The 22883-nt window shown below is 39.1% G+C and overlaps 1 protein-coding gene across 1 annotated transcript in view; it reads left to right on the forward strand.

Annotated features, from left to right (window-relative positions):
- Positions 1–22883, forward strand: part of LOC122803406 (interleukin-1 receptor type 2-like) — a 207578-nt gene that overhangs the window by 67971 nt on the left and 116724 nt on the right. Inside the window, exon 4 of the mRNA XM_044073008.1 lies at positions 2506–2641. Coding sequence (XP_043928943.1) covers positions 2506–2641 — 136 coding nt within the window. The remainder of the gene's footprint in view (positions 1–2505; positions 2642–22883) is intronic.

A 22883-nucleotide genomic window follows, 5' to 3' on the forward strand; every position in this document is an offset into this window, starting at 1 on the left:
CACTATCATTTTTACTGAGAATTCACAAACTTGACATATTTCTCACCACTTTCATTCTAAATGAATGGGACTGTGATCTGATAAGACAGACTAGTGCATTGTAATCTTATCAGAGATACACGTGTTTGTTGCTTCATCAAAAAAGCAACATAATGAGACACAAATGTTTGAAATGTAACCTATCAAAAAAAACAAAACAGAAGTAAAGTAAACTTTTTTTTGCAAGGGGCAAGCTTTGCTGTACCCACACACCCCTTGCTACTTATATATACATCTCCAAGATCACAATACAGTGCAGAAAGACTAGTTCTCTTTTTCCCCATTGTACCACAGTCTTGCATAAAAAGCTGACATTTGCAATCAGCTCATTTTCACTCACACAAGCTAGTTTTTATTCCATTTAACAAAAACAAGTTTACGACTTTGCAAAACAAATGTATATCATGTGTGTGTGTGTGTGTGTGTGTGTGTGTGTGTGTGTGTGTGTGTGTGTGTATATATATATATATATATATATATATATATATATATATACACATACACATATGGATATCATTTTCATTTATTGAGATTATGTCAAAGATGAGAATCTTCAATTCTATTTAATCAATTCCTGTTTGATTTAAGAGTGTGTGTGTGTGTGTGTGTGTAATAAAGAGAGAGAGGATGTAAGTGGAATGGTGAGGGTAAAGAAGTTTCTCCTTATCCCCACTATGACGCAATGTTAGAGTTAGAATATTTAGAGTCACAGAGGTATGGAAATGCAGAAGAATGTGATCCCTACAAAAAAAAAGAAAGAAATACTGTGCTGTTCATTTTTTTCAGCTGTCTTAAGTATTCCCAAGTAAAGACTGTAATTGTCATTGTTTGATAAGTGTTGTTCCCTGGTGAACAAATTTAAATAAATAAATAAATGTCAGTGCTATTTTCCAATTTTTTGAGTTCCAACAAAAGTGGAGTTGACTTTTTTAATACATAAAAGTAGACCATTTAATTTGGACTGCAGAAAGATATTCCACAGTCAATAATGCATTACTGATGAACATATAACAGTGATGTTACACATACAGAGGATTATGATTGGGTCTCTGATCATAAACAGGATATTTGTGCGTTTGGTCATGGAGGTGAAGTAATTCACCTTCAGAGTAAAGCATAAGAGGTGAATCTTGACCTCTACATTGAGAACACTTAACTTAGCAGGTAATGATAGGAAAGACCTATCATAATTCTTTGTATTGCGTGGAGCTTTACCTGCTCCAGTACGCTACAAAGGTTAGAAAAAAAAGTGCCGTGGTTAATTAAGTCTTTGGCAGCTTAGAAAGCCATAACACACTAACTGCTGCTGCATAGAGAGTAATTCACTGAGAAAAGCATTGGGGAGCTGGTAAACACTTCATTCAGACTTTAAAAAAAAGTTCAAATGAAGTATTTAAGTTAGTTTAAAGGCATAGCCTCTGAACACTGTTAGGTACAAGAATGCTTGACAGCATAGAGGAGGTCCTTAAAAATTTTCAAGCAATTTTCTGATATCAAAAATATGTTTAACAAGGAAGTCTTTTCACTGATTTCAGAACTTAATTGCAACACTGAATACACTACACAGAGGGTTGTGATCTGGTCTCTGATCATTAACTACATTATTATGTGTTCAAGACGGATCCCAAGAAATTCACCTCTGGAACTTTAATCTTGGCATCCATATCAAGAACACTTAATAACATATTATTACTGGTAAGGCCCAATCATGACTCTTTATAGCGCATGGGGTTTTATCTACTCCATGTACTACAAGTTACAGAAAAAAAAGCTGATTGCTTTACCATCTTTTAAAGCCAGTAAGCACTTAGCGACCACTTTCCCATAGACAGCAAGTTAATACTCCAGAAAAAATCAGGGACAGTTTTTAAATACTTCCTAATTTAAAAAGTTACTTACAGAATGGTATTTGTAAACATTTGTGGATGTATGAGGAAAGTTAATCAAGGACCATTGAGAACGAAGAAATGTTCCTTCCCTCATGTCCAACTGTTCCAGCATGTTACACACATCTGAAAGTGCTGTTACAGTTGTGTCTGTCACTACAGAAAATGTGTAACAGGTTTATCATTTTTCTAGTTTTGGAACATAATAAGGGCACTCCATTCACTATATAAATATTATATGATAACATTTAATTAGAACATAGCATTACAAAAAAATCAAATGAGCAGGGTAAAACCTTCTAGGCTCAAAACAAAATATTGTTCCTTGTGAGAAAAAATGCTGGAAATAAGGTATTAGGGTATTTGCAGTAAATGTAAGGGAGATAAGGGATATTGTAGAGCGACAGGCTTCTTTCCTCTCTGAAAATGCATAAAAGTGTAGATTTATGCACAACATGAGAAAACAGGAGTGGCTGCTAAGAAATACCCTCATTTGATGTACTGATTCTGCAAATGTTGTTGCAAGGTTATCAGATACATGAAGGTCATTTGTGTAATTTGTGGTATGTTTGTTTTTCAGATGAAACACCGATAATAACTTGCAAGGCTAAAACTGAATATGCCAAGGAAAGTTCTACATTGATATACTGGCTGGCTAATGCAACTTTCATAGAAGACCTTTACCCAACTAGCAGGGTGGCTGAAGGACCAGAAAGGTAATATTGCTTTAATCAGTGTTAGGCTTGTAATAGTCTGCAGACTGATAGCCTAGTATTAACCTATGAACATATAGCATGTTTAGCTACAAGAGCTTTGTGTTTAAAATTGCTGTTTGACTGCATTGATTTTTTGGATTTTCTACATTTAAGGATTTGTTTGATATTTCTATTAATTTTTTATTTTGGTCTTATTATATTTCAGTTTGTTGTATTTTAAATGTTGTTTTATTGCAAATGTTTTCTTTCTTGGAGTCTTAAAAGTCATTGGCTAGGGACAGTTAGGAAATATTCATTTTGCATTTATTGACTGAATAGGAATTAGATCTAGCTAATTAATAGGAGGAGATAGGAAACAGTTTTCTTATTTAAGGGCTTCACCTACATTCCTCTCAAGCTACAAAGAGCTCTGAGTTTAAAATTGCTGTTTGACTGCATTGATTTTTGGTAGCTTTTTACCTGCCCATCTCTACTATAAATTAGACTTTTAAATTCCCTCCCAATGTTAATTCAACTGGGCACTGATAACTCAGACTGATAAGGCACACCCATTATACTATTAAGGCTTGAGTTAGCCTCTGTTTCATGTCATTCCATTTCAGTCCATGCTCAATGTAATATTCAGTGTTAATCTGAATTGAGTATTGTTCTTTAATGCATTTTTCCTTGTTTTAACCAAAAGTCAGTTGTCTGGATTTTAACTTGGTTTAGGGACCTTAGACTTGTAGTATCCCTCACTATAGTGAAATAATTCTGAATTACTGAAGGATCTGAGCCTCATTTATATACATCTCTACTGCATTTTACTTAGTCTGGGGACCTTAGTCTTGTAGTATCCCTCACAACAGTGAGAGAATTGTGAATTGCTGCAGGATCTGAATCTTACATACACTTATAGTGCATTTTTACTCTTTACTTATTGGATTCTCCACTAGCTCATCTCCTGTAACCTGTGGTGAGCTGTGCAGCAGTGATGTACAGTGCACTGTATAGAAGCAGACACCTAGAGTTGTAATTTTCCATTTAGAACTTCCTTTGCTATTTTCTGAAGTATCAAGCTGAGTGTAGAGCAGCTAGTTTGCCTGCTGAAAAGCATTATCCCAAGATTGTTCTTTAGACCAGTCCTAGACCTCTCCCCAGCCCAACTCAAAATTTAGTTAGTTACAAACCCCTCTTGAGCTGTCCCTCATAGATCACAAAAAAGAGGATATGCAGCCATGGAAATATACTTTCCTACTGTCTCTGTAGCCAGGTTGGTGGAAATGGGCAACCTGAGACTACGTAGCAGTTGTCTCATGTTTATTGATGACCAGTTTATTCTTAATCAGACTGACAGAGCAAGTGAGAGATGTAATTACATCTTTGGACGCAGAGTTCTTGCATACAGGCACTGATATCTCCAAACAGGTTGTCAGTAACACACTACACCTACAATAAAGACAAAACATAAACTCAAATATGCTGAGGTTCTTAAATATAATCTACCCAAACCTCAAAGGCCTCCCATACATTGTCCTCAGTAACCTTTCAAAAAACTGGAAAGATAACACTGCCCAGGACACATACAACTAATTATCACAATATCTCAACCTCTGAGCCCTTAAAGCAAACTACCAAACAACCCAATATAACGGTCATTGGAGAGCATACTGTGAGACACACTGGTGCCTCACTCACTAGGCTGAGCAAGAGACAGTTATAGTCAGATGCTTATTAGGGGCAAGGATCCTACAGATCATGCATGCACTCAGGACATTGAGCCACAAGTACCAGTATGACTCTGTCACAGTCTGTGTGGGTGTCAATGACCTGAGAAGTACCTCCTTGGACTATATGAAGAGAGACACAATAGTGCTTTCACCTTTTATGTGCCAGACAAGTATAAGCTTAGCACTGAGCAGCATTCTACCTCCTCCAAGGATGATATAACAATATAAACAAAAGATGATTGACTTTAAAAATGGGCTAAGTCACTGGTGTTATTCTAAGGGATTCAATATTCATTGACTTGGGAGGACATGATCAACAGACCATGCTGCTTTGATGGAGGTGGTCTGCACATGTCCCTACTAGGCTTTTGGATATTGGCCAAAACATTATCCACCCCTATAGTGCCTTTTTTAGTAAATGCCAATCTTATAAATCTTCAAACTTATTAAATTCTACTCAAGATAAACTAAAGGTGCAACTGGCCATTGCTAGGACTCAACAACAAGCTCCAATCCCTGGAAGCACTCCTCACCCTGGAGTGTGCTGACATCCATGCAATTACTGAGACATGGTTTAAAACTGTGGAAGGCACCTTAGCAATGCAAGGGTATAATACCTTCCACACATTTAGACCACCTACCACACAAGAAGGGACAAGAGGTGGAGGTGTGGCAATCTACATAAAAAGTCAGCACACATTAAGACTGGTCAAACAGTTTGACAGTCTTGAGCTACTCCATGTCCAACTAATCTTAGGTAAAGTCCCATACCATAATCCTTGCTAGCTATAGGTCCCCATCTGAGATACAGAAAAACAATAGCATGCACTTAAATGTACGTTAGTCACTTGCCATTCAGCCCAGCACCATATTCATGGATGATTTCAACTATCCCACTATAAACTGGAATACATACACAACCACTATCATGCAGGCTCAAAGATACCTTGATTTAGTCAGTCAATGCAAACACCTACTAGGGGTGTAATATATTCTGGACCTGATTCTCACAAATATGAAGAAGTGTTACACCCTCCAGAGTAATGTCCTCACTAGTTAGATCAGATCACAGAGTGGTTACACGTGAAATAAATATTAAGCCCAAATTCCCAGTATACCCCAGAACTTTTCCAATGCTAATTGCCTCCTATTAAGTGATGGCATAGTCTATGTGGAAGTGTTTATGGAAAACCTGTGCAAGTATACAGCGGATATAAAAAGTTTACACACCTCTGTTAAAATGCCAAGTTTTTGTGATATAAAAAATGAGACCACAGTAATCATTTCAAAACTTTTCCCACCTTTAATGTGACTTATAATCTGTACAATTCAGTTGAAAAATAAACAAATCTGTTAGGGGAAAAAATATAAAAAATAAAAAACATACAATACACTGGTTGCATAAGTGTGTGCACCCTTAAACTAATACTTTGTTGAAACACCTTTTGATTTAATTACAACATTTAGTCTTCTTGGGTAGGAGTCTACCAGCATGGAATATCTTGACTTAGCAATATTTGTCCACTATTCCTCGCAAAAGTGCTCCAAAACTGTCAGATTGTGAGGGCATCTCTTGTGCACTGCCCTCCATGTCACCCCACAGATTTTCTATTGGATTTAGGTCTGGGCTCTGGCTGAGCCATTCCAAAACTTTAATTTTCTTTTGGTAAAGCCATTTTTTTGTTGATTTGGATGTATGCTTAGGGTCATTGTTGTGCTGAAAGGTGAAAATTTTCTTCATCTTCAGCTTTCTAGCAGACGCCTGAAGGTTTTGGGCCAAACGTGACTGGTACTTGGAACTGTTCATAATTCCCGCCAGCTTGACTAAAGCCCCAGTTCCAGCTGAAGTAAAGCAACCCCAGAGCAAGATACTGCCACCACCATGCTTCATTGTATTCTTTTGATGATGCACAGTGTTGTTTTTGTGCCAACCATACCTTTTGGAATTGTGGCCAAAAAGTTCAACTATCAGACCATAACACATTTTTCCCACATGCTTTTGGGAGGCTTGATGTATTGTTCTGCAAATTTGCCTGGATATTTTTCTGTGTAAGAAAAGGCTTCCGTCTTGCAATCCTACCCCATAGTCCAGACATATGGAGAATACGGGAGATTGTTGTCACATTTAGTACACAACCAGTACTTGCCAGAAATTCCTACAGCTCCTTCAGTGTTGCTGCAGGTCTCTTGGCAGCCTCCCTGACCAGTTTTCGTCTTGTCTTTTCATCAATTTTTTTAAGGACGTCCAGTTCTTTGCAACGTCACTGTTATCCCATATTTTCTCCACTTTTTGATGACTGTCTTCACTGTGTTCCATGGTATATCCAATGCTGTAGAAATTTTTTGTACCCTTCTCCTGACTGATACCCTTCAACAATGAGACCCCTTTGATGCTTTGTAAGCTCTCTGTGAACCATGGCTTTTGCTGTAGCAGTAAATGTCAGGAAAATCCTACTAAGGACAGCTGAACTTTATTTGGGGTTAATAAGAGTCTTTTTAATTGATGGCAGGTGTGTACCCAAGAAGGCTGAATGCTGTAATTAAATCAAAAGATGCTTCAACAAAGCATTAGTTTAAGGGTGTGCACACACACGAAAGTATTAGTTTAAGGGTGTGAACACTTATGCAACCAGCAAATTGCACGTTTTTTATTTTTTATATTTTTTCCCCAACAGATTTTTGTTTTTCAATTGAATTGTACAGGTTATAAATCACATTAAAGGTGGGAAAAGTTTTGAAGTGATTTATTGTGGTCTAATTTTTTTTATATATCACAAAAACCTGGCATTTTAACAGGGGTGTGTAAACTTTTTATTTCCACTGTATAAATAACTGCATAGAAACAGCAGTACCAAACCAAAATAAACTTAGGACAAACTCCAAAACAAGCCCATTTGCTGGACCCCCAGTATAGGTTGTGCAACAAGAGAAATAAACTGCTGTCCAAAAATAGGAAGGGTTATGCCCAACATGTAAAAAAAACTCCCTCATCGGTCTCAATAAGTAACTCAGGGTGACTAATCAAGTCCATCATAGCCAACTTTGAGGTAAAAATAGCTTTCCAGGCTAAGGATAACCATGAGGCATTTTTTCAGTTAAAGTACACAACCTTAACCTTAACCCAACAGTTTTCTGACCTAATAGTAAATGGAACTTCCTATACAACACCAAATTTGCTGGTCAATAACTTTAGCTCCAATTTCACCCCCTGTCACCCCCAGTTACCCCCAAGAAATGCCCTCTACCATTTCTTTCTCAACTATCTTTAAAGAACAGGTCCTCACTGCACTCTCCAGTGCTAAAAACACAGGATCATTAGGTCCTGATAATATCCCAGGATTCCTCCTATATGGCTTGAAATACAACCTGCCAGGCCCACTAGAATCTCTGTTCAACCACAGCCCCCAAACAAGTTGCATCCCTAGAGAATGGAGAACTGCAACAGTCATTACTCTTTACAAACAGGAACCATCAACAGACCCAGGGAACTACAGACCCATAAGTTTGATTAGTCTTACATGCAAGGCCATTGAAAGAATTACTGTGGGCCTGATAAACAAAATCTTAGGAAATCTTCAAACATTGGAACCTTCCCTTGGAGCCTTCCCAGTATGATTTTGTCAAGGGCAGGTCATGTCTACTAAACCTGATGACTTCTTTGAAAGGATTACTAGAGCCATGGACAAGGGCAAAATGGTGCATACTGCCTACTTCAACCTGGCAAAGGCATTTGACACAATACCTTACTTGGGTTTTATAGATAAACTCACAAATTTAGGCATAAATCCCTATGTCACTTGAAGGATAGCCAAATAGCTCACAGATAGGACACATAAAGTTAGGGTGGGGGGATCCACTTCCACCAAGAGGCCTGTTAGTAGTGGTGTCCCACAGGGCTGGGACCTCTCCTGTTCAGAATATGCTTCTCTGAAGTCTAGGCAAATGTAGAGGGCCTTTCACTGACTGACTGCAAGCTGGGTGCAATTATTGAATCCCCCAAAGATGTAGATACCCTTCACGAGCGTCTGACACAGACAAATAACCGGTGCCAGAGCCACGGCCTAAAACTCAGTGCAGAAAATGCACAATTATACCATTTGGGAAGATGACCACTCCTGCAATTTACAACATTGATAACACTCCCATAAGAGTAGACCCAGTGGCAAGGGACTTGGGAACTCAGTTTGACAGTAACCTGAACTTTAATCTCCAGATGTCCATGGTGGTGGGAAAATCCTTCTGTATAGTACAACTTATAAGTAAAGACATGGCATCCAGATCTAAGGCGATCATAGTGCCACTGTACTCAGCCTTCATTAGACCAATAATCGAGTACAGTGAACCATTCGGCATGTACCTGACCAGACATTTGCAACAGCTGGTGTAGCCACAGAGGTTCCTCACTAAAAGAATACAGGGTATAAATAACATGTCCTATGATGGCTGCCTCAAAACTCTGTCCCTGTACTTGGTCTCGTACAGACTACTGAGGGGCAATCTCTGCCTAACCCACAAGGCATACTCAGATCCAGCCCTGATGGATATGCTACATATTCACAAAACAAACAGCACTAGAAATTACCTGATCTAAGACTCTTACCCTTGTCGGTGACATAAACAAAATATTCTGGAGGGACGGGTATGTTTCTCAGAGATTACTCTTTCTCTGGAACAGACTACCAATTCATGTGAAGAAGAGCTCTTCCCTAAGCCTATTCAAATACAGTTTGGATCAATGCTTGGGAAACTGCAAATTTACCCCTGGCTTGACGCTTGTGTTCCTTATGGACAGGGGCAGCCTGTAAATGTCCTAAGTCACAGGTATATACCAAAGCTGTTCTAGTTCATAGGTATTAATAATTGAGAAAATTGGAGCATAAATGGCTAGCCTTAAAATGCCTCTAGGACCATTAGCCTAGTAACCACCTATGATCTTATGATTCTTTTAGTAATCACAGCAATGAGGAATGCTGCAACTCATTTTTGCATCATTTTGTCTGGATCAAAGTTGGGACTTCGGGGTAAGGGTCTTTCAGTAAGTCCTGTCAAAATGAAATTCCCTAGCTTTATACTAAAACACTATTAAATCACTCAGTGGAAAAGTACAGCTCTGAGTCATTTAATGCAACAGTGAAACAAGTTTCAGCTAGCTGTCCTGAAATGTATTTATTTCTTTATTTTCATTTGTTTGCTAGGATTGTCTGTCTCGGCATAAGTTGCCCCCTTTCAGTAGAAGCCCAGGAAGAAAAGCTCCAAGTATAATGGAATGTGCACAAGGTACAAAAAGAAGATAACAAATTGCAATGACTTTAGAGAATTTAGCAGAATAAATGGAAATAGAACACACAGTAAAACCTAAGCAGAGTTTGTTTTACAAAAGACAACAGTGCGTATCAATAGATATTTTTAAGTCATGAATAAAAATGTAATACATGAGGACAATGGCTCAAGACAAAGAAAGTGAAAGGAAGTAAAAGAGAAAGTCATTTGCAAGGGCATGCTTTTAACATTCAGGTTTCAGGAAAGAGGTATTTAAACAATAAGTTGGTGGAACTGATAGTTATACAGTAGTGAGCAGAAGAAGCAAGGTCAAAGGACAAGTCTGAGAGGCGACACCACAGAACATGTTTGGATCATGCATGTGGTTTGGTAGAGGCAGAAATAGATGATTAGAAGATCAGATGAATGAGAGGAAGGTTAAGGAAGGATGTGTAAGAAGATGAAGGATTATTATCATAAAGACACCTTGTAAGGTGCAAGTGTATAGTTTGTGCTGGGTAATGGGAGATAAAGAAGGGATGTGCTGTGAAAGGGGTTGGAATGACCCACCATCACAACTCTCACATAAAAACACAAACCACACCTACCTTCACGGAGGGTCTCATTAGAAATCTACCCAAACAGCAAAGACCTCCAAGGCAGAAACTCACTCAACCACCACAACACAGCACAAACCACAAGACACATAGGTCACCTACACAGTGTGCCCCTCATCCTAAACCCCTAAGGCAAAACAGATTGCCCGATACACTAATCATAGGTGACTCGATAGTGAGGCACACTGATGTCCCACTCTCTAGGTTAAATAAGGAAAAGGTAACAGTCAGCTGTCTATCAGGTGCCAGAATCCGACACATAACACACGCACTCAGGTCACTCCACAACAAGTACAAGTATGATTCTGTCACTGCCCATGTGGGTGAGAATGACCTGAGATGCTCCTCCAACATCGGGCGGCATGATGCCAGGGCACTTCTATGGGCTAGGCTTGTAAAGGCTCCAGGGCCATTAGCCTAGTGCACACCTATGAACCTATGAACTTTCCTGGACTACATGAAAAGAGACATGGAGGAGCTCTCGGATTATGTGGCCCAGGCAGGTATGATCCTAGCCCTGAGCAGCATCCTACCGTTGCCCCAAATGATGCCGCAGTAGAAGCAGAAAATTATTGACTTCAACAATTGGCTAAGTTTCTTTTAAGGGGATCCAGTATCTGTCTGCTTGGGATGACATGATTGACAGACCTCGATGCTTTGCCAGAGATGGGTTTTCGGATACTGGCAAAGTCTCTTGCCACCCTATAGTGCCTTTTTTAGGCGATGTTCCAAAGACCAAATTACCACCATAACAGCTATAAATAAATGCAATCTGAGGGTCATGCTGCTCAATGCTAGAAGTCTAAAACTCAAGATGCACTTGCTCAAAGCACTCCTCAAAATGGAGAACACTGACATTTGTACTCTAATGGAGACCTGGTTTAAAGCAGCAGAAAGCACCCCTGGGCTACCAGGCTATGATTAATTCCACACCTTTTGGCCCCAGAACATGGACCGAAGCTCCAAAGGTGGTGGTGTCTCCATATTCATAAAGGATATGCACACCTTCAGTCTAGTAGCCTAGTAGCCCAGCATAAAGCATCTGAAATACTTCAGGTACAACTAACATTGGGAAAGATGGCGATTCAGGTCATAGCCTACTATAGGTCCCCAACCATGTCCCAAGACTCTCACTCCATGTTCCTAAGCACCCTGGAAACAATTAGGGTCCAACCCAACACTCTCATACTAGGTGACTTCAACTACCCCTCCATCAACTGGGAAAACTACTCATGCACCAATACAGTGGCCCAACCCTTCCCAGAATTCATCAGTTCCAATGCCTTAGACCAGCTCATTCTTACCCACACTAGAAGAAGCAACATCCTTGACCTGGTTATTACTAACATGGGCAACCGTTGCTCTACACCAGTAGTCAGTTCCTCCCTGGTTAGATCCAACCACAAACTAATCTTTATGGAAATCCAGATCTCACCCATACCCCCTACAAAGGTAACCACCATGAAAAATTTCTCCAAAGCTGACTTTGGGCTCCTAAAAACAGAGGTGGCTAACATCACGGCACCCATGTCAATGTAAAATAGATGCATGACTGCCAAATCATACACCAATGCACTGTATGAACAGGTACATAAATGCATGGAACTAGCCATACCCAAAAGAACCAAGATGCTCTCCTCCAAAAAAAGGAAGCCAATCTGGTGGTCCCCTGCCATTAATAAACTCTACAACAGAAGGAAGAAATTTTTGCAGAAAAAGGTGAAATCCCGAGACTGGAAAAACTTCCTTATTAGCCTCAACAAAAAGTTGAGATCCCTCATCAAAACCTCTAAAGCCAGCTCTGAAGGCATAATTGTGACAGACACTAAAAACAACCACAAAGCCTTTTATATTTATATCAAGAATTTCTACAGCAATACCCATGTTTCCTCTGAGTTACTGCACAATGGTACCTGCTATACTGAGCCAACAGATATTGCCAACATACTGGCCAACATCTTAAGTGCCAACTTTACCCCCCCCCCAAAGGACCGATTACAATACTGGAGGAATGCCAGACACCCAGCATTACTAAAGCACAGGTTAAAGATGCATTGTCCAAAGCCAAGAATACAGCTTCCATGGAACCCGACAATATCCCTGGATGTGTTCTACCTGAACTACAAAGTGAACTGGCACCACATCTATGTGCCCGTTCAATCACAGCCTCACCTCAGGCTTTGTCCCAACCAAATGGCACACTGTAACAGTCATCCCTCTCCATAAAGGGGCAGCGACTACAGACCCTAGGAATTATTGCCCCATTAGCCTGACGAGTATGATATGTAAGGCTATGGAGCGCATCATCATGGAACTATTTAACAAGGATATAGGGAATCTCCAAACTCTAGATCCCACCCAGTTTGTTTTTTTGAAAGGTAGATCATGCCTGCTCAACCTGGCTGACTTCTTTGAGTCACTCACCAGAGATGTGGATGAGGGCAAGGCAGTTCATACAGCCCACCTCGATCTGGCCAAGGCCTTTGATACCATTCTCCACTCAGGAATTATTGATAAATTGACCAAACTAGGCATCAACCCCTATAGTAGTGTAAAAGTAGTGGACTCCAAGTCAGACTGCTGACCAGTCACGAGTGGAGTCCGACAGGGATTGGTCCTGGGTCCTCTCCTGTTTGGCATCTACTTCTCAGAAGTCCAGGCCAACACAGAGGGACTCTGGCTGACCAAGTTCTCAGATGACTGCAATCTGGGAGCCATTATTAACTCCCCAAGTGATGTAGACATCGAACAGAAAGGCCTCACTGAGACCAATGACTGGTGTCAAAACCATGGTCTTAAGCTTAATGCAAAAAAAAATGTGTCATCATTCCCTTTGGGAAAAACTCAGTTTCCACTAATTACCACATCGATAGGAGCCCACTGAACACTGAAGGCATTATAAGAGATCTGGGGACACAGGTTGACAGCAGCCTCTCTTTCAACCACTGCATTGCAACTGTGGTCAGAAAGTCCTTCTATGTGGCACATCACATTGCTAAGGGTTTTGCATCCAGGAAGAAAGAGGTCATCATCTCTCTCTTCTCTTCCCTCATTAGGCCAGTCGTTAAGTATAATGCCCCATTTGGCATGTGCCTCACTAAACACATGCAACAGCTGCAGAGGCCACAAAAGTACCTCATCAAGAGGATCTTAGGCCTTAAACACGTCCTACATGGACAGACTCAAAAATCTCCAGCTATCCTCTGTCTCATATTGTCTACCAAGAGGCGATCTCTGCTTGACTTACAAAGCCATGTCTGACCCAGCTCTGTTAGAAATGCTACATCTAAAGAAATCCCAATTCCTCCACACCACAGACTCCAGAGACCTCAACCTCATTACCACAATCAATAGAACATGTTGAAGGGACAGGTTCATAACCCAGAGACTACCCATGTGCTGGAATAGACTTCCCATACATGTCAAGCAGAGCACCTCACTGGCCCTCTTTATGACAAATCTTGATGAGTGGATGGGAAATAGAAAGTTCACCCCGGGGATCACTCCAGTGGCTCTACGTGATAGAGGCACTGGGAGCTAACATCGGGCAGCACGATGCCAGGACACTTCTATGGACTAGGCTTGTAAAGGCTCCAGGGCCATAAGCCTTGTACACACCTATGAAATATGAGTAGAGAAAAAAATCAAGGTATTGAGCCAAGAAATGCTGAAGAGGAATAGCAGGATGTAATAAAAATAAGGGGGTGTTACAAGAAGAGTAGGAAGGAGCAAGGAAAGGGAAGAGGAATGTAAGTGAGTTAGGGCTAAAGGATGATATATACATAACAGGCATATTTAATCTACAAGCTTTTGTGCAAAAGTTTCTATTTTTCATACCTCTCAACTGTACAGATTTTTGCAGAATATCTAGATTTCTGCCTTATATTTTTGGTCCATTTTTCATAAAATTGTGTTTTTCAGGCAAATCAGTGGCATATCATTAAAGACTGAAGTTAGAAAATAATGACAGACATTTGTCTTTCAGACTTCATACCCTTCAGAAAACACATGCTAATACAAAACCTGTTATTCTATCAACTTTCTAAGTTTGTAAGTGCAATATTTAAAAATTGCCCATATTTTTGGGCCTTTATCCCACTTTTATTTATGGCATTGTCCAGATTTCTTGCTCTAAGAGGTTAAGAGGTATGATTTTCATACTCTGAATTCCTTTTCTCAAAGTTGCACATTATAACCATAAAATAATTAAATTTTTCTTGAAACCCACATACAGGACTGTACTTTCCCTGGTACAAGGATAAATCTCCTTTCATAGTTCATAGGTTCATAGGTAGGTACTAGGCTATTGGCCCTAGGGCCTATATAAGCCTAGCCAAAAGGTACCCTGGTTTTTGCCACCCAAGAACATTATTTTCCTGTGCCCCTGTCAAGCAGAACCACAGAAGTGATCCCCGGGGTGAATTTCCTATCTCTCATCCAATCATCAAGATTTTTCTTGAAGAGTGCTAATGAGGAGCTTTGTTTGATATATAGGTTCATAGGTAGGTACTAGTATTTCTTTTCTCTAGGATAGTCTAAGTCTTTTGTAGGTAAATGTAATTCCATAGTTAATTAATACATAATGTGTATTTAATCTACATTTCCAAGCAGGAGCTCTCAGTATATGAGAAATATAATGTATGTATTTCTGCATTTACCAAAATGAACTATATATGAAAAGTAGGTTGCATATTAATATATATATATATATATATATATATATATATATATATATATATATATATATATATATATAAATATTAATACAATAGAAGAATACGTGGTAAACAGGTTAAAATGCATATACTACATTCTAGCAGAAATCAGACTATTATTATATATGGTAACAGTGGCTTAACAGGTGATACACATGCCTTTAATGCTAAAATATTAGAAGACCTGGGTTCTATTAACACATCAGATATTTGAATTAATTATCCAGTACCAACATTGTAGTGCAGCCTGGGGGGTACTGCCCTCCTGAATATACTGTCCTTCATATGAAGTGTTAAACCAAGGCCCCATCTGCCTGAATTGTATAGTGGCCATACAAGGTTTCAAGGCACTTATCAAAAATAGTAGGGGGCTTTATTATTTACTTATTTAAAACAACTTATTTAAAATTTATTAAATCCATTATTTGTATTTTGGTTCAATATATTTGCATTTTACTTTTCCTTGTTATACCTTTCACTCCCCGTACCCTTTTCCCAAATGTAATACTTTATTTTTTCTGAAAATCAGCAACATCTCATTCTCTGTTATACCCTTACCCTTTCACTCACAACCAATATTTTATTTATCAGAATATCTACAGCATCACATTTTTTTTTATTATAGCCTCACCCTTTCACCCCCCCAACCAATATTTTATTTTTTCAGAATATCTGCAACATCACATTTCCTGTTGTACAACACTTCCCTGCATCTTCACAGGGATTTAGAAATCTTTGCTACATCATGGTAAGTGAATATGTATGATGAGCAGCCATACTCAGGGTGTGTGTGATATAGAAAAACAAACTCCAGGACATGGACTGGCTAAGCAGTATGGACATGGGCAGGCACAGTATATCCTAACAGTCATATAACTACATAGTAATGAGCAACATTATTAAAATGAGCCTCTCTGTGTGCAAATAAGGCAAAACAAGATGGGCGGAGTGATTCAGAAATGTATAAATGCCATGCAACAGAGCTGCACCTGCAGTATATTTGAACTTGGTCAAGTGCTCATGTTCAAATTAAGAGACTCACCAAATAATTTGGGGGTTGCCGCCACATTAGTAAATGTGCATCTACAAGAGAATCTCTTTGGTGCTGCTTTGTCTGATGGTGAGCAAAGTTGCCCTCAGAGGTATTAGGTCATCCAACCACATACTGAATATTTCATAGACTCTGTGACTCCGACATTGTGGACTTGTATCAAAGAGACAGGGGCACCATTCAAGAAATTGTGGGAATATGTCAGCCACTTCTGCAGCTGTATGGGAGCTGTGGAGAGACAGGGACACCATTCAAGAAACTGTAGGAATATGTCAGCCACTAATGCAGTTGTATGGGAGCTGTGGAATCCCTATCAAAGTGGTGGTTACTGAGATGCATGTCTGAACATATATTAGCTACAGAGATGTTTTTTCGGTGACTTACTGTGAACATAGTGGGGGGAATCTGAGGCCTCTGCCTTGAGAATACTCCATCAGTTTCTTGATGCCATACTTCAGCATTTGGGGGAGCATGTGTGGTTCCCATGCACCCCTGAGAAGGGTGACAACACCATGAGAGATTTCTGTGATATAACCCATTTCCTTGAGGTGGTGGGGCCATATTCTGTACCCTCATTGAAATAAAGATCCACACCTGGTGAAATGGGAAGGAAATATGTAAACCACAAAGGGTATCACTCCATCAACTGCCAGTTGGTCTAAAATGCATAAGGTATCATGTTTGCAGGCCACCCAAGGAGTCCTCACAATTCCCACTTATCGCACATCTGTGAACTATACCAACAGTTTATGAGGGGTGACTTCCCACAGGAGCTTTTTTTGGTAATGCTGAATATGCCATGGAACCCTAGTTCATGACACCCATAGGAAAACTACACAATCAAACAGACCATAGGTACAAACATGCCAATTCACAAACAAGAAACATTATAGAGCATGTGTTTGGGTTGATGTAAGTATGCTTTCACTGTCTGCATTCACCCAGTGGTGCCCTGCAGTATGACCTTGGCACATGTGCAAAACTGCTGTCAGTTTATGCAGTGTTATACAATATCACACTTAGGAAGCAGTCACAGTAGGGTGGGCACTTGGCACAACAGTCAGTGGAGTCTGGGTAAAATGGGTAGTCAGTGAGGGGTCATCAGCAGGGGATGAGCATGCCAGATGGAGGCAGGCATACTATTCAGTGTCACTAGCAACTTGCACCTAACTTAAGAACATAGTAGACAACAGAAAGCAGGTACACTACAGTAAAACTGATTCATGCAAAACCAATACCAGGGTGTGCTTACCCATGCATTGGCTGGTCATACTGCGCATCAGATATAGGAAAACCAAGTAAAAATGTACAAAGGGCAGAGCACAGTTATAATCATTTGCACAACTGAGGAAGGAAGCACAGAAGTGGATATGATTTACAGGGAAGTGTGCGAGTGCTGAGGAACATGAAAACAAAATGTGCTTTTGTCTGTCCTGTCATTTCTGAGGGCCTTTAATTTAAATCTCTTTGAAAAGGCCAGTGTGACTGGAAGTGTGTAATGTAACAGGAGCTGTGCTGGTAGGGTCAGAGTTGTCCTGCTGGGACACATCCTCATCAGTAGTTGCAGCACTGAGGCTCTATCTACCGGACAGGTCCAGGCCAGGGCATGCATGGCAGAGACTTCAGCACCCTATGTATGCTCCGGGGCACAAGAGCGGGCTCTACCAGTTGTTGTACTAGATGTCCCACTGTTAAGATACCACATAACTTTCACATGACACAGTTCAGCAGATACTAATAATCTCCTTTATTACAAAGAAAGGCATGTATGTGGGAGACTTGGAAATCAAGGTCCTGTTTCTTTGTACAGTAAAATCATACATTTTAAATACTTTTATGATTAAAAGCAACATTATTATAACAATCAGAATAACAACTGACCAATTAAAATGAATAATACATGAATGAAAAAGCCAGCAGAAATGGTGGAATGTAAAATAATTTAATAAAGACAAAGATAGAGGGTGGCATACCCTACTATCTACAATATCCAAATATCCAAACCGGTTTCGGCTACAATAGCCTTCTTCAGTGGAAATAAAACACAATCACATGTATAAGTGTATATATAACAGCATAAATGTAGTACATTGGTTAATTAAAGTTGGTCATTAAGACTAGGTGGAAATAACGCCCCTAATTTGATGATCCATTTACGTTCCTTGAAATTCAGTAAATTATGCCAACCCAGCTTGTCCCTACATTTGCCTGCAATACAATCAATGGCAATAAATAGAAAAAGAGCAGAATTATGTTTGACAACATGTTTATATAAAGCATTATTACTTTGTTTATTCCTAATGTCACTAAGATGTTCCCCAATCCTAATACGGAAAGGTCTGGACGTCTGTCCAACATAAAATGATGAGCATGTACAGGTGGCTAAATAAATGACCCATTCCGTGTTACAATTAGCCCAAAAATTAATATTGAAAATTTCAGAAGTATTACGACTACTGAACTCCATAGTATGATGAACCCTGTTGCAATAAGAGCAGTGGCCACATGGTATACAACCCAACACTGGGCCACCTCTCAGTGTGTGTTGAACAGAAACGGAGGAGTTGAAACCCACCCTCTTTGTGGTGGCTAAACAGTGAACCCAATGTCTGACCTCTCCTGAAAGAAAAAGAACATTTGTCCCTCAGGAAAGGGTGTAATTTCTCTTCTGCCATCAAAATGTTCCAGTGTTTATTGATGATGTTCATAAATCCTCATGTGTTACATCCATATGTAGTAACCAGATGAACTGGATCATTAGAAAGATCCTTATGTTTATCTTTTCAACTCCTCTGTTTCTGTTTGAAACATGCTCATCATGCTCATCATTTTATGTTGGACAGATGTCCAGACCTTTCCATATTAGGATTGGGGAACATCTTAGTGACATTAGGAATAAACGCAGTAATAATGCTTTATATAAACATGTTGTCAAACATAATTCTGCTCTTTTTCAATTTATTGTCATTGATTGCATTGCAGGCAAATGTAGGGACAAGCTGGGTTGGCATAATTTACTGAATTTCAAGGAACATAAATGGATCATCAAATTAGGGGCTTTATTTCCACCTGGTCTTAATGACCAACTTTAATTAACCAATGTACTGCCTTTATGCTGTTATATATACACTTATACATGTGATTGTGTTTTATTTCCACTGAAGAAGGCTATTGTAGCCGAAACCGGTTTGGATATTTGGATATCGTGGATAGTAGGGTATGCCACCCTCTATCTTTGTCTTTATTAAATTATTTTACATTCCACCATTTCTGCTGGCTTTTTCATTCATGTATTATTGATTTTTTTCAGCCAAGCAGTTGCCGTATGTGCACCACTACGTTGCTTCCTGGTCGCCCAATTAAAATGAACACTATAGCATTAATTCTGCTAAGATCTCCTGACTTTTTAAATGAAGGCAAGAACGAGCGAAGGGTACAGAACATGCAGCAAAAAACACAATAAATTAAAGAATGAAAAGCTGCACGAAAACTTGCACAGCAAAACACATTTATTTAAGAGAAATAAAACAAATAAAAACGTGAGCGCTTTCGCGACTTACCAGTCGCTTCATCAGGCAATTAAAAACACAATCCAAGACCTTTTTATACCCCTGTTATCAACTGATAATCAACTAATTAAGCACATTTGAGTCAATAAAACAATAATGCATAGAAGCCAACTAAACAAGCAATCTACGGAAGCATGGGACAATATATATAAAAAATATAAAATAGTATATGTATATGCATATAATTATTTATGTTTCAACCTACATGCCTTCAAAAAAGGTTTCAAAGAGAAGACACCATTAAGTCCTGGGGGTTTTTCTGCATTAAGCAAAAGGATCCATTTTTGTTCCGCTACCTCAGTGCGGTTCACTATGTCTCCTCCCCGAACATTAGATGCTATTACCTGTTTTTAATTGTCTGATGAAGCGATTGGTATGTCGCAAAAGCGCTCATGTTTTTATTTGTTTTATTTCTCTTAAATAAATGTGTTTTGCCGTGCAAGTTTTTGTGCAGCTTTTCGTTCTTTAATCTCCTGACTCTTTGTTTATGGCTTACTGTACTAACTGTGAGTTCCAAATTCCATAAAATAACTTTTTGCAAAGAAAATAACTTTCTACACTTTGCCATGCTAGCATTTTACAAATTTGGCAGGAAGTAAGTCAGCAACAGTAGAATGAAAATCACTCAGGAATCCATCCTGAGATGAAAACATATATAAAATAAAGTACACACTGTAACATTTTTCCTTCTCTGTACGCCTCACCCTTCACATTCCCTTATCTGATGCTGCAAAGCATCACTCAAATCATGTATTTCTTTATGAATGGACAATGATTACAAGTTTTCACATGAGCAGACACTTTTTCACTTGCTGTGAGGCACTCTTCACATGCAATTTCCTTCTGTCCCTGACACAAACAATTTCTGTACAGTCATTGCAAAAATATGGTCTTATTAGCAAATAAAAACATACCTATGTCTTGATGAATACTGTAAGTAATTTTCATTTATAGATTTTCTATTTTCACATTTGTGTTCACACTCCTCCTTTTATATATTGTCATACAATCTACTAAAATCTTGGGTACTTACGTATTATCGTAACCAGATTCCACAGTCACTACTTGAGATTGTAATTCCCAGTGGTAGCAGGCGATATCACACTTGGCATGTGTCTTAACTGTAATCCATTTCAAAATGTCCTCGGTAAATGGTTTTAGACAAACTGATTTCATTTCTGGAGTTTTGGCATGGTGTAATACTGTTCGGAGATATGTCCCACCTGCTTTCTTAAAGAATTCTACAGGAGCCCAAAAAACGTCATGGGAAAATTGCCTCAAAACGGAGACAGATTTTTAAACACTGCCTTTATAAACTTGATGCAATCAAATGTCTGCAGTAACATAAATGTTAGGAAGGATCTGAAATTGGACCCTGAAACAAAAGTATCTTTTGTGTGTAAGACAGTGACAATACAGTAGGGAATCCAGACTTCATGCACAGTTGTGCACGCTTGGCAGACATGCTTAAGGTGACAGATTTCACCAGCGATTTAATGAAAAGACGATTCAGTTGTGTGCCCAGAAATGTGAAAGTGTTTTTAACTGATGTCATGGACTTAAAAAGTTGTTGCTTCAAACAGGGATGAATGACTAAAAGTCTGTAGGCTCTTACGACAGTCACAGTCCCATCACTGTCCGCCCGACTACCCTCCAGAATAAACAAGCAAACTATATATATTTATTGCCCTGCAAGGTAGAAAGGTACACAGATGTAGTAAGGAGTGTTACATTTTTCTCATTGGAAGCTTTCACTACATTTTCCAGCAGAAGTACGGCTTGGAAAACAGTCGTTTCTCCTGTTCAGAATCAAGTTGCAATAATTTGTAAGTACCAAATCTTGCAACATTTTATTTTTATCCTCTAATGTACTATGATTTTTACCTAATGGGGTCAGTGGTATTGATTTAACCCAGTTCATTTGGAAGTTGACACTCCTTCTGGATTCTTATAGCTTTAAAACACAAGCTTTCAACAGAAATAAAATAATGCCTAATAATAAGATTGCAATTGCTATAAGCATAAAAAACTTCAAAATACCTCTGGAGAAAAGATTATTTAACCATGCCCACTGGGAACTGTCAGCTTCTTTAGCACGTGAAAGTTCAGCAGTTAAACTTAGTTTTTGAATTATTAATAGGTGACAATGAATAACACCGATGTTATCAGGAATAAATGAGCAACACTCCATTTTGATGAATGTGCACCTTTAGAAGTGAGGGTCACCTCCAGTGTCATTCCATTCTACAGCACCACAGTGGGCATGGCATTCATCTCAAGTAATCAAATTAATGGACTCAAAGGCAGAGTTAATTAAAATTTCTAAGAGCTTAGACAGCTTCCTCAGATCTTCCTAGATGGACTTTACTGCTCCATAAGCAGGCATAATTCTTTCTCCAGAAATGATCCCAACACCAAGATTCATGTGAGCAAGTCATTTAAAAGCAGTCTTTTGAACGGCATTATGATAAACACAGGAGGTACTATGTCCCATCTGGGTTTGGAATGTCTTTAGTATCTCTCCTGCGGTGAGCATTACAAATCTTTCCTTCAGGTAAAACAGCTGTTGCTCTCCTATCTAGAACACAATAGAAGAGTCTTCATGGGTTCTGTTCAAGACGCTTTATTTTATATAAACACATCTGTATAGAAGATTACTGACTTTAACTTAAGTAAATTATATACAAATTAACAACTGCAATCTTGATGCTTTCAATCTGGCTGCTCTTTCAAAATGGCAGAAGGGATTGCACGTGTCTGGAATTTATACGTGCACATATAGCCTTGACATGCTTCTTAAAGAAATAGCACACACATCACTTGTACTCTGATCTACATCCTCCCACTATTAGAGATGGATCATATAACTTTATGAGGCATGCAGAAATCACAGGTAATTCTATGTAATGCATTATAAAATACTAAATATACAGATATATACCATCAAGTCCACATTGCTGCATATTTAATACTAGGGTTAGATACTTACCCATATCATGTGACATAAAACTGTGAATGAGATTTAGCAACTGGAACTGTCACTGCAAAATGGCTGACCTGTGGAATGTTCAATTCATTTTCTGGAATGGAATCAGAATTTTGAACACATTTAGGTATGGGAATAGTGTCTGATTCACTCTTAGATTTAGAATCTACATCACAGAAGCAATGTTGTGATGGTGATTATGATGATTCTGGTACAGGAAGAAGATGTCTATAGTTCCTCCTATACTCAACACCTTTGGAGTCTACCAGGTAAGATCTCGGCTCAGCACAGATGCCTGTAATCTTTCCTATTTGATCGAAACCTTTCATTGCCTGG

The sequence above is a fragment of the Protopterus annectens genome, chromosome 5.part1 (assembly GCF_019279795.1).
Source record: "Protopterus annectens isolate FY-2018-M chromosome 5.part1, PAN1.0, whole genome shotgun sequence".
NCBI lineage: Eukaryota > Metazoa > Chordata > Ceratodontiformes > Protopteridae > Protopterus > Protopterus annectens.